This window comes from Protopterus annectens, chromosome 2.part2 (genome assembly GCF_019279795.1).
Source record: "Protopterus annectens isolate FY-2018-M chromosome 2.part2, PAN1.0, whole genome shotgun sequence".
NCBI lineage: Eukaryota > Metazoa > Chordata > Ceratodontiformes > Protopteridae > Protopterus > Protopterus annectens.
In genome coordinates this window covers 386,079,890-386,094,094 of record NC_056730.1, presented here as the reverse complement: position 1 = coordinate 386,094,094, position 14,205 = coordinate 386,079,890, and the positions used below count along the sequence as shown (strand labels likewise).

At 37.2% G+C, this 14,205-nt stretch overlaps 1 protein-coding gene across 1 annotated transcript in view; it reads left to right on the top strand.

The window, feature by feature from the left end:
- Positions 1–539: 539 nt before the first annotated feature.
- Positions 540–14,205, top strand: part of LOC122795639 (granzyme A-like) — a 292,143-nt gene continuing 278,477 nt past the window's right edge. Inside the window, exon 1 of the mRNA XM_044063910.1 lies at positions 540–676. Within this exon, the coding sequence (XP_043919845.1) occupies positions 545–676 (132 nt within the window). The 5' untranslated portion in view covers positions 540–544. The remainder of the gene's footprint in view (positions 677–14,205) is intronic.

The window sequence follows — 14,205 nt, the reverse complement described above, 5'->3', positions numbered from 1 at the left end:
CACTTCTTGTATCATCCAGTCCATCTGCTGACAACATGGTAACTTCACAGCTCATATCAGTTATAGTTTTTCCCAAGTTGTAACTCAACCTGAAATTCTGAAAGCTTATTCCCTTCCGTCTCTATTGAAAGCTCAGTAACCTCCACCTCCTCCATCTTCCCATGAGAGCACCTAGCATATCACCTCTGTATAAAAACAGTAGGGGAAATCCCCCTAATGACTGCTGACAATTAAGTCTCCCCCAATGCCATGGCCAAATTTCTCCTAGTCTGTAGGAATACCACCTTGGGTCTCCCAGGAAACGAGTTACCTAGCGTAGTCTGACTAACCAAGATAACACAAACACATGAGCGAGCCCACACACACACACACACACACACACACACACACACACACACACACACACACACACACTGTGCATGTACATCTGCATATGCATTTGTTTGCACGTGTGCGATTGCCTTCATGATATAGTATGTTGTGTCTTTTTACCATTTTTAATTATCCTTTATAGAGAATATGTGCTCTGTTTTATAGGTCTACCATGAAAGTAACACTTGGAGCCCATTCAATAAAAATACAAGAGAAAACGCAACAGAAAATCAATGTGAAGAAATCTTATCTTCATCCCTTCTTTGACAACAAGACTCCAGCAAATGACATTATGTTGCTCGAGGTATCGTTTATTCTGTATGCTATTTTTTTATCTTATTTCACCAAAAAATAATGCCTATCAACAGAACTGTGATAACCTGAATAGAATTTCATGCTGGCTGAAACACTAAAAAGTATCTGCACACCTTTTTGCCATGAAAGTGCTATGTTAGAAAAGCTTAGAACCACAACAATAATCTTCAACCTTTTCTATTATTTTCACAGGCTCAGCAGTTATCCTTTTTTCTGTGTGCTTTACCTTGTGCTTCCTGACAATCAAGCCTGGTCCAATCAGAAAAGGTTACTTCATTCCCATATCAGAGTATTTCACTCTGAATCACTGTGAGAGCTGTCCAAAGGTGACAGTCATTCAGGCAAGCAAGAGTGTGATTTATGTCCTTGATGGCATCCCCTGGAATGATGTGTGATAGCTTAACCCTGCACATCAGGGGTGGATGTGTGAACCACATTGGTGGTCCTCAGTCCTCTGCCATGTCAGTGCATGCTTCTGCAAACCTACGTTGAAGACTATCGCCATTTTGTAAGCCTAGTGCCCAAATCCTAGGCCATGTATTTATATCACCTCCTTTAATCTGAAGGATTGTAGCAGTGCATGGTGAGCTCTAGCCTCCCCCCACCCAGATGGGTAAACCCATCCTCCCTTGCAAGTTCATTAGGCAACCAAGGTAGTGCTTGAACTTCGGTCACCTGGGATGTTGTCACAGCCTTATTTCTCTACGCCATTGGAGCTGGTTCCTTTAATGCTTCGACAATTGTGGATTGGATCACCATGCCAAAACTGACACTGCAGTGCAAACATCTTGGGACATTATGCCCCTGAAATTTCACACTTTAGATAAAACATTAAAATGAGATACCAACCACCTGAATGGCTGGTAGTTCAGATGGATGTTAATGAATTGAAAAAGCAAAGGTGATAAATAAAAGTCAAATCTACAAGGTGTACTAGCCAAATTTCCTCTAGTTAGTATAAACACATGAAACATTATAAGACTATAAAATTCACCTCTTCAACAAAATAAAACAAAATAAATAATTGACAAAGTAATGCTTATAATGCATTATTTCATTTTGTTACAATTCTTGTCTATGTCAAAAAAACGTAATTTCCCTCATTTCAAGTAAAGGTTCCTTTGCATTAGGCTTATCTTACAAAACAGCCTTCCAAATTAATGTTAAGTGATAATGCCATAGTATGAAACATTTAAAGCATTACAATGAAGCCAAGTTGCAGTCATTCCTTTGGGCGCATATAATTTAGGAACGTAAAAGGCAATCTTCAGTTACATTATGGAAGATTTAAAACAGGTTGTTTTCCTGCTTGCTAATCATGCAGAAGTCTACAAAGCTCTACCTTCCATGACAGGCTCTATAACCCTAATGAATAATTATTAGGGTGTCTACTGGGAAATGGAAATGAAGATTTTCTACCACTGTGTTATGTATATTGGTATGAAAAAGAAAAACATGACCATAGCCTAACATACCACTCAACTGTCTAGATTTTCACAGAATGTCCAGATTTTTGTCTCATATTTTTGATAAGTTCTCCATAAAATTTGTGGTTTTCTGGCAAATCATTAAGAAGTAAAGTCACTAAATATTGACAGGCATTTTAGTTTCAGACTTTAGAAAATGCACTCTAATATTTTATTCTAACAACTTTCTGAGTTTATGAGAACAATTTTTAAATTCTGCTCCTATTTTTGGGCCTTTTACCCCCAGTATTTCAGGCTTTATAGAGATTTCTTGTGCTGAGATGTTGAGGGGTATGTAACCCTAACCCCATGCATAGATTTGCAGGAAATAAGTACAGAAAGCACATGATTTTAACAGGAAAATGAAGGAATTTTATTATATTCACACATTAAGATATATCTATAATATATGAAAATATGAAGGATGGCATGTAAAATAATGTGATACAAAATTGTTACTAACAGAAGAATAGAGCTAATAATACTCATCCTGAAAGACACACAGCACTACCACTACAGAGATGTAGCTGGATGAGGGATGAACAAATAATTAAAAAACTAAGAAGCTAAGAAATGAAAAACATGGAAAATAATGCATATAACAGAACTGAGATAATCTGAATGCATGCATGCTTAAGACTATGAGGGATATGAAATCTTTGCAGCAGTGTTTTACACATTTAGAAGTTTGTAAAAATGCATCAGTGTACAAGTAGTAGGAAACAAGAGCTAACGCTACAGTTTTGCATGTCAATGGAAAGGTTTGGAGAATGCGAATGACTGCTTTTTCACTGAGAATAAATTCTGTTAATGGAGAAAGACAGACACCTTACAAAAGGTTATACAGTGGTGAATAGGAAGGGCTTCAGGCTTTTTATCTTACTCTCATACCAAATTGTCATACATCTAAGATGAACTTAACAGAAACTGTGCATATAAATGGAAGAATAGCATCAAACCCAGGACATGAAAGATTTGTTCCTTTGCTGTTAGATTTGACTGCTTGAGACTCATATCTCTCAACTGTACAGATTTTGTCAGAATGTCCAGATTTTTGCTTCATAATTTTGGTCAGTTTTTCATAAAATTGTAATTTTCTGGCAAATCACTGGCAACTCAATGAAGATTAAAATCAGAAAATAATGATAGACATTTGAGTTTCAGACTTCATACCCTTCAGAAAATTAATGCTAATGCAAAGCCTATTATTCTATTAACTTTCTAAGTTTGTAAGAGCAATATTTAAAACTTGCCCCTATTTTTGGTCATCTGAGTCACATCTAAGCTCACTCCCAATATCCCTTCAAAACACCAGCTAAAATCTTACTTTGCAGACAAATGGCTATGTCAGCATTATTTACCAGGATAGCTTATATCGATAGCACAGTAAATGCATCATAAACCAGTTAACTATATACCATGCATTCTTCTCTCATACTCCCAACTATTTTTCCTATCTCTAGTGTTGATAAGTCAAAGAAATATATTACTTTCAGCAACTTGATAGTACATTTTTTGGACTTTCTAAATTCTTATCCCTTTACTTAAATTGATATATCTACTCACAACTGCATCTATTTTAGTATCTATGCTGTATGTTAGTGCATATGTCTTCTCAAGTTGATTTTATTGTCTTAATCTGCATTACTGTAGGATCATACAATTGTATTAAAGTGTATATGTGGAGATTTTCTCCTCTGGCCTGCACTAAAATATGAGTTATATCACATAGTTGGGCCATGCCAGTAAACAAAGGCAATAAATACAAATTAAAAAACCCTCAATACTGTAAAGATAATGGCTACTTGAATTAGAATTTATAAAAAGGTTTAAGATTCAAGGATTTCAGGATAAAGCAGCTGAGATGCCAGATGTCTGAGAATGAAGTTATCAGCCACTGACATCTAGACATACACTAGGTTCATAGGTAGGTACTAGGCTATCGGCCCTGGGGCCTATACAAGCCCAGCCAAAAAGGTACCCTGGCTTTTGCCACCCAAGAAAATTATTTTCCTGTGCCACTGTCGAGCAGAGCCACAGAGGTGATCCCCGGGGTGAATTTCCTATTTCCCATCCAATCATCAACATTTTTCTTGAAGAGTGCTAATGAGGAGCTTTGTTTGATATAGATAGGTAGTTTATTCCAGAGTATGGGAAGTCTCTGGGACAGGAATCTATCCCTCCGGCATGTTCTGTTTATTGTGGTGACAAGGTTTAGGTCACTAGAGCATGTAGCTAGGAGGGATTGGGATTTCTTTAAGTGGAGCATGTCCAACAGCTCTGGGTTTGACATAGCTCTGTATGTTAGGCAGTGATCACCTTTGAGTAGGCGATATGCGACGGAGTAAAACTGGAGTTTTTTTAGACGGTCTGCATAGGGCATCTGTTTGAGGCTAGTAATCCTCTTTGTGAAGTATTTCTGCAGCCTTTCCAGTTGTTGTAGATGTCTTGTGAGGTACATACCAAAAGGGGCATTATACTCTATAATGGGTCTAATGAGTGATGAGTAGAGGGGAACAATGACCTCTTTTTATCTGGATGAGAAACCTTTTGTGATGAGGTGTGCCATGTGGAAGGATTTCCTGACTACTGTGGCGATGTGATTATCAAAGGAGAGACTACTGTCCACCTGTGTCCCAAGGTCTCTTATCACACTTTCTGTGTTAAGTATACTACCACCTATGTTGTAGTTCATGGGTACAGAGTTTTTACCAAAGGGGATGACAATGCACATTTTGGCATTGAGCTTGAGACCATGGCTTTGACACCAGGCATCTGTCTCAGTGAGGCCCTTTTGTAGGATGTCCATATCGTTAGGAGTTTCAATTATGGCTCCTAGTTTGCAGTCATCTGCGAACTTCATTAGCCAAAGACCTTCTGTGTTAGGCTGTACTTCAGAGAAGTAGATACCAAACAGAAGAGGATGCAGGACTGAACCCTGTGGTACTCCACTTGTCACAAGTCTGAAGTTGGATTTGGAGTCTGCTGCTTTCACAGTGTAGGTTTTGTCAGTGAGCCAGTTGGCAACCCATCTTGTGACATAGGGATTTATACCTAGTTTAGTGAGTTTATCTATAATTCCAGAGTGGGGGATGGTGTCGAAAGCCTTGGCAAGATCTAGATAGGCTGTGTGAACCACCTTACCCTTGTCTACGGCTTTGGTGACTGCTTCAAAGAAGTCTATCAGGTTTAGGAGACATGATCTGCCTTTTACAAACCTGAACTGGGTGGGGTCCAGAGTTTGGAGATTCCCAATGTCTTTGTTTATAAGTTCCATGATGATACGTTCCATGGCCTTGCAGACGAGGCTCGTCAGGCTAATGGGGTGGTAGTTCCTGGGGTCCGGGGTGGCTCCCCCCTTGTGCAGTGGGATAACTGTTGCTGTGCGCCATTCAACAGGCACAAAGCCTGAGGTAAGGCTATGATTGAACATGGTACTTAGGTGGGGTGCCAGTTCATTCTGTAGTTCATGTAGAACGCAGCCTGAGATGTTGTCTGGTCCCATGGATGCTGTGTTCTTGGCTTTGGAGAGTGGATCCATGCACTCATGTAAGTGCTTATAAAGTGTAATTGTGTAGGATTCAGTAGTCATAGCTATATTGTCCATCTGCATGGGTGTCATGAAGTTCACCACTTCTGTCTTAAGAAGCATGAAGTTGGCTTTGGAGAAATTTTTTACCATGGTTTCCTTAATGGGGGGTGTGGGCAGGATGTGGATATCCAGGGTAATTAGCTTATGGTCGGATCGGACCAATGAGGCGTTGACTTCAGGTGTGGAATTCCAGTCACTCATGTTGGTAATGACTAGATCTAGGATTTTGTTGCCCCTGGTGGGGGTGTGGATAAGTTGATCCAGGGCATTGGAGTTTATGAATTCCAGAAAGCGTTGAGCGAAGGAGTTGGTACATGAGTAGTTTTCCCAGTTAATGGTGGGGTAGTTGAAATCGCCCATTATTAGGGTGTTTGGTTGAACCCTAATATTTTCCAGTACATCAAGAAAAGAGGATTGGGAATCCTAGGGCATGGTGGGTGATCTGTAGCAAGCTACAATTTGGATTGCAGTTTTGCCCAGAGTTAGTTGCACTTGGATAACCTTGGCTAAATTATGCTGAGCAACTAGCCTGGAGGTTTGGATATCCTTAATGAATATGGACACACCTCCGCCTTTGGCTTTCCGGTCCAGGTTACATGGCTGAAAAGTGTGGTATGAGTTATAGTCTGGTAGTGCAGGGATGCTCTTTGGAGCCTTGAACCAGGTCTCAGTCACTGCACAGATATCGATGTTCTCCATTTTAAGGAGAGCCTCGAGTGAGTGCATTTTGAGATTTAGACTTCTAGCAATGAGTAGCATCACCCTCAGTTTTTGCTTGCCTTTTCCTGTTACAGTGGTGAATTTGCCATTTGAACCTTGCCTAAAAAAGGCACTATAGGGGCGGCAAGAACCTTAGCCAGTATCCGGAATCCTAGGGGTGACAGGTGCAGGCCATCTGTGGCAAAGCATCGTGGTCTGTCGACCATGTCATCCCAGGCAGACAGTTTGTTATATGCAGCATTGCCTAATCTATGTTTGCAGAATTTGGGATGTAATAGAAAGCATTCAGTTGGACTTATTAAGTAACAAAAGGATGCAATCAAACAATTAAATATGAATTATTGTGGTAGCATTGAATGTATTTTGTAACAGTTTAATTTGAACTAGCCAGTCTGCCAAAATAATAGTAGTAGCAATAACGTAACTGTTGTTAGATCTAGGTTGATATACCTAGATTATTGTGTTATCTGTACCATTTAAAAGGAGGTTGGTTATATCTCTTATGCCCAGTCAATGTAAAATGAACATTTGGGCTTGACTAGTTTCATCATTGAAGTAATCATGCAGTAAATATGATAGAAAAATAACAGATGAGGCAAAATTATGCATTTATTACTTCTGGGTATGCCTATGTGAAAACATTGTTTCTTAGAAGACGGCACTTCCAGAATTGGTGCTTTCTCAGGTCAATTATAATATAAAAAGAAGCAAAGGGTACCAGAAGATCCACTTCTTAAATATGAGCATCTCCAGCGCTATTGATCCTTTTCTTGTTTAGCCACATAAGTGTTCTCCTAAGTGTCTGCAGATTTCAAATACACAATAGAGATGATGTTTGTAGAATGGGCTATTAAGACAAAATATATCCAGCAGTTCCCCTGATATGCTTATTCACCTAGTATAGCAGTAACCACGCCCTAGATGAGGATAGGGAGATTGTGGATGCTGGATGTTACAAATAGCTTCTCTTACTACCCATTCTAAATTATATTTGATACCACATACAGAAAATATATTAAAGTGAAGGTGGGTGCACACTTGGATACATTGTAGAAATTCTGTATTTGTGACCTAGCTCTTAAGTGAGGAAACTTGTGAGATTTTCTAACTTTAAATACACTTCTGTTAGGTACTGGGCAGGTTTTTGAGCCAAATGGATTCCACAGGGATAGTGAAATGTCTAAATATATGAGATTTATTTAGGAAGACATACATTTTAATTGTAGAGATGCAGGAAGAAAAAGATAAAAGAATGTCTTAAAATAATACCTCTATTTTCTTCACTCCACAGGCACTCTTAACTTGCATCTTTATCATGGAACTTGATGAATAAACTGCACCATTAGAATACACTTCAGCCAGTTACAAGGCATAGCACTAAACAACCATGACCAAATGTAGTAATGCAGGATTAAACTAAATGCATTTCTACCAAACAGTTTCAGGTGATAGCTGATATGATAAGTACACAATGGCTAAGCTTTTTCATAACAGCAGAAATTCTGCATCATATTTCAAAACTGAGAAGATAATTTATTTTATGGGATTCTGCAATAAAACTATTCTAGTTGTTTAAACACATGCCTACTTTATCTGGTGTTTAAACTCTTAATGTCTTAAAGTTATGTTTCTAGAGCACCGAATGCTACAATAAAAGTATAAAAGTTGCATTCTTCTGCACAAACTCATTTTACATAGTTAACATTTATAAGTCTGAAGACGTTTCAGACTTAAAGGGAATAAAGACGACAATAAAGTAGTTGATATATATTTTTCTAAACTTCTGTAGATCAGTGATGTAAACCTCTTTTCTTAAGAGCGGGTCTTGAACAACTAACATTGAAACCTGAATTACTCAGTCCATTTAATCTATTATATTCATATTCCTTATTTTCAATGTCACTAATTGTATCTCACATTCTTATATTTGAATAGACATCTGTCTAAACCAAGAATTAAAAAAAATGTTGATCTCCATTTCAGATGCATGACTCCATTTAATTTAGTATTATGTTCATATTCCTTATTTTCAGTGTCACTAATTAAATCTCCCATTCTTATATTTGAATAGACATCTGTCTAAACCAAGAATTAAAAAAAAAATGTTGATCTCCATTTTAGATACATGTTGAGCATGAGCGTTATTCATACCACATTTCTTTATATCGTGTAGGTGTTCAGCTGGGAGTGCTACAAAACCATGAAAACCAAAATCGTCAGACTAAAATCTTGAAAGTTCAAAATATGAAAACTCAAAATATTGAATGTCATAATACTGAAAACACACAGGATACCAACATTTACAAGTACTTTCCAGCACAAGTATGTACAGAAACAAATAAAAGACAAACCCTATTACTCTTCTCCAAGTATAAGCAGGGGGGTAAGTGCCCCTGGTACCCACCATGTGTGTGTGTGGGGGGGGGGCTGTGCCCCCCACACCACCTGCTACATAACTATATCAGCTTTGAGATTGCACTTAGTGTAGTGAAGGGTAATATGTTTATGTATGTACTTGTGCTGGCATATTGTGAGTGTTGGTATCCTGTGTGTTTTCAGTATTATGAGATTCAGTATTTTGAGTGTTCAGTATTTTGAACTTTCAAGATTTTGATCTCAGGATTTTGGGCTTTCAGGATGTTGTAGCCCTCCTGTTCAGCTATATGTTCCTGTAATTTCTTATTTGCTTACCTATAAAAAGGCTGGTGATTGCAAAAATCTAGCATAATATATACATTCATGACATTACAGTCAGCATGTAAGCTAAAATGATATACTTTTTTGTTTATGGGATATCCTATATAATTACTAGTACATTACACTAATTACATTACAGTCAAGGAAATGTGCCTCTTCTCCCTTCCTTCCTGTGGTTTATTACTGTGTTTTCAATAACACAATTAGTGCTCGAGATTCAGTTTGTTTTTAAAAGCAAATTTATTATTACCAACTAATAATTTTATATCTGATAAAGTTTTAAGAATGCTCCAGTATCTCTTGCATATCTCACATTTATATATAAAATCACAAAGTGGTAATGACAGGTAATATATTACTATTATTAAGCACATTGGGTGTGCTAGGTACATCTAACTAACCAGGATTCATACTAGCTTCTCTCAAAGTAAAAAATATATGATCATTTCATACAGCTTATTTCACTGCTGTTCAAATTCATTATGGAAAACTGATAACTCTATTAGAAATATAGAATTAACTGTAGCAAGTCTAGACAATCTGCATTTCTGACACTTTAAAATATTTTTAAAAATAAATTGTTGATGCTTGCTCTCTCTGTAAGTATACTTTCTGTATAATTTTCTTTTTATACATCTTGGTTTCTAATAAATTACCTTTCAGTTTTGTAGAGACACATATCTGAGTAGCTAATCTCTTAGTGTGAGTGCTTTAAATCAAATTTCAAACAGGCGGTACTGTTTTCCAAGCTATATACAAATAGTTCAGTGTTAACATGACCAGATCCCTGTGTCAAAGAAAGGTCACCCACTAACTGAATATAGAATAAAACATAATATCTAAATGGATGTATTCCTAACAGATTGGAATATCCATTTGTAAATCATTAAGTTGATGTATAAATTTGTCAATGGCGTACCAATGGCCATACCAAATATCATAAGTAAACATCACCATTAAAGCAAAACACATTATGTTCTAAAACAATCTATAATAAAGTACATATTTTTATTTATTTATTTATTTACATTTGTTAACCAGGGAAGTATAACTGGACACAGGTCCTTTTTCAGCTGAGGCCCTGGGAGAAAAGCTCCCATGACTAAGCATAGAATACAAATACCTTAAGTTTTTACAGTAATAACAAATTACAGAATTGGATGGCTTGGAAAATAGAGCCAAAGATGTTGGGTGACACAATGAATAATACACAGTAGATAGTCATGGCAATACAAAAGTAAAAATCCATAGCTTTTGATCACTTTTCAAAATCCAAGGATTCAGAAGTTTTTTAAGAATGAGCCTTGGATGTTAAGTAAGCCAATAAACACGCAAATAAATGCACCTAGCCAACGGAGCTGCAACCCTGATAACCAGATCAAGTACACGATAAAAACCAAAAAATGCAGGGTTACGTAGCGGAAACAACCACAATATACAGCAAAAGTTCAAATAAAACCTTCCTCCACAGCAACTGTAGAAATAGCTCCGTAATGACAACAGCAAACACTGCGTAACAGATCTGATATATTTATTGCATGTACGTTAGCGCTTTCACCCAAAAGGCTTCTTCAGACGTTCAAACACATCTAAAAAGTAGTAGAATATATACTAACACAAACAATCTGATTGGATGGCATCACTACGTAAAAATTTTAAAATCAGCAAACATTCCTGTAATAACATATATTAAAGCTTATTTCCACAAGGAATGACCATGATGAATAACATAACTTAAAATCAATATACTGTGCATATATAATATAGCACTTAAAACAAGACAGTATATTATATACATATATAAAATTAATAAAGTTATACAAACTAACTAATGCAGGGAAAAAAACATACAAACACTCTACTAGGAAGTGAATCTCTTAAAGGGTACAAGTATGTATAAAAACGAACTAGTATAAAAAATTAAACCATAAATCTCAATAATACACATATATAGATGGAGAACTCTCATAATAAAATACCCGTAACAACTCACAAGAGCTGTAAACAAACATTAATATAAACAGTGCATGGTCCAGAGGTAATAAAAAGGTCATATAAGATTAAACCCAAAAAACGTAGTTAAGCCCAAAAAAATGTTAAAGGATGAGGTATATAGATAATAGAAACAGACAGCCAACATATGATGTGTATCATTATTATAACGTCATCAGATCACTTCCTTGGCCTAGGACACTTCCTTTTCCTCAAAATGGGTCTTATATTGACCCTATCATTGAGGCCAGGGGGCCGGTCTGCCTTACATCTAATTATCCACCTCATCTCACATTCTAGTGTATAATTGGGCATATCACCACCCCTATTGCTCTCAAACACCTCCTGTATCACAGAAAACAGAAAAATATGGTTAGGTCCAGATCTTTTAACATGCTTAGCCAGGGCATTAGTATCAGAACCAATTCTAATGTGATACAAATGCTCCCTTATTCTTTCTTTAAGCATCCTGTTCGTTTTACCAATATAATAAGAGGTACAGGCCTGACATCTAGCTAGGTATATAACATTCTTACTCAAGCATGTGGTCCCCGTATTAAAATTGTATACAAAATTGTTATGAGGATTAATGAAAGTCATACAGGTATCAATTGCCACACATTGATTACATTCTCCACAGGGTTTAGTGTTATAATCAAAATCCCTGGGTTTAACCCTTACATCAAGAATGTTTCTATAACATAGCATATTCTTAAGGTTGGGTTTATTCTTATATACGACCTTGGGTTCATTACCCACCAATTCACTCAAATCTTGGTCTAACTGCAGTACCTGCCAATGCTTATTCAAAAAACTTCTGAAGTGTATAGCGTCCTTAGTATAAAACATGGGAGCTCTTAACGCTTGTATAGTATCATTCCCAGTAGCATTATCTCCTTCTATACCTTCAGAGAAATAGGGGCTGGCAGTGGTGGATCTCAAGTTGTTCACATCCCTTATTGTTCTATCAAGTGCTGCACTAGTATATCCTCTCTCACTGAACATGTCCCTTAATTTTGTTAATTCCTCATGATAACCCTCATTACTCGGGTTCAATCTCGAGGCTTTCATTAACTGATCTCTCAGTACGTTGTCAAAGACATATCTAGGGTGCATACTCTGGCGATGGAGAAAAGTATTTTTATAGCACAACTTCCTATGTATACACGTATTCAACAACCCACTCTCCAACCTATAAATACAAACATCCAAAAAATTAATGGACTCTGGAGAGTAACACAACGTGAAATTCAAAAAGCTAGTGGAATTATTGATCTTATCAACAAAAGACAGAAGATGTTCAACGTTCCCATGCCAAATAAAGAAGAGGTCATCCACAAACCTCTTATAACAACCCACATTGTCTTTATATTCACTGGTATGAAAGAGGAATTCCTCCTCCCAGTGAGCCATCACTACATTGGCGTAGCTATTAGCACAGGGCGTGCCCATAGCTACGCCATCCCTCTGCATAAACACAGACTCACCAAACACAAAGACATTGTTCTGTAAGATAGTCTCCATAAAGAGGCATAGCATGTCTATCTTCTCATCTGAAAATGTAGAGTGAGCATGCAAAAAACATTGCATGTACCTGACCACTATCTCATTGGGGATCACAGTGAAAAGGCTCACCACATCGAGGGTGACCAACAAATATTCACTGGAATCAGTCATCTGTTGCAAATACATATACAATTCCACTAGAAATTGCTTACTGTCTTTAAGAATGTGAGGAACCATATTAATCAAAGGCCGTATAAAATGTTCTATATAAACTGACATTGGTTCCGTCAGCCAGCCCTGACCTGCAACTATCGGTCTCATAGGTGGTTTAACAAGAGACTTATGGACCTTGGGAAGGCCCTGTATCACAGGTAATCTGGGATTAATGACCTTCAGATAATCATATAGGTCTTTAGATATCAAACCAGATGCAATCAAATCATCAAGCATAAAATATACCTCAAAAACCATATCCGTAACTCTAGTCATATCAACCTGTTGATAAAACACATCCTCACCTAGCAGTTCCATCATCGTATCAAAATACATAGTAGTATCCAATACTACTATAGAGCCACCCTTATCGGCCGGTCTAATAGCTATATTATTATCAGCTATTAATGTATTCAGAGCATGTCTCTGTCTATAGCTCAAATTAGACTTATATCTGGGTCTACCACCTTCTTCATAATATGAATAAATCTCATTCTCAACTAGCTTAGAGAATACATCCAATAAGGGGTGTAACTGAGGTATATAAGAACTATTATTACGGAAGTCCCTGTTAGTACACAATTCATTCCCTTTACCAAAGTCTAACTTCAGTTGTACATTCCTGACGAATGTCTTTATATCGACAATAGAATCAACCAAGTCTGCTTTACTGGTAGGAACAAAACTAAGCCCTTTGCTAAGGACTTGTTCCTCATGTATAGTTAATGTCCTACTAGAAATATTAATTATCAGCGAGTTACTGTTCTTTCCCACATTTTCTTTAGGGTCGGGCCGTATGTTTCGTTGCCCGATCCCTTCCTCTTCTGACAGCCCCTGCTCATGGACCTGTTCCTCCCTGCACGTTGTTGTTGTGCTATAGGGAAAGGAGTATAAGTAGTATCCTTATTGGATGTATTCTCTAAGCTGGTTGAGAATGAGATTTATTCATATTATGAAGAAGGTGGTAGACCCAGATATAAGTCTAATTTGAGCTATAGACAGAGACATGCTCTGAATACATTAATAGCTGATAATAATATAGCTATTAGACCGGCCGATAAGGGTGGCTCTATAGTAGTATTGGATACTACTATGTATTTTGATACGATGATGGAACTGCTAGGTGAGGATGTGTTTTATCAACAGGTTGATATGACTAGAGTTACGGATATGGTTTTTGAGGTATATTTTATGCTTGATGATTTGATTGCATCTGGTTTGATATCTAAAGACCTATATGATTATCTGAAGGTCATTAATCCCAGATTACCTGTGATACAGGGCCTTCCCAAGGTCCATAAGCCTCTTGTTAAACCACCTATGAGACCGATA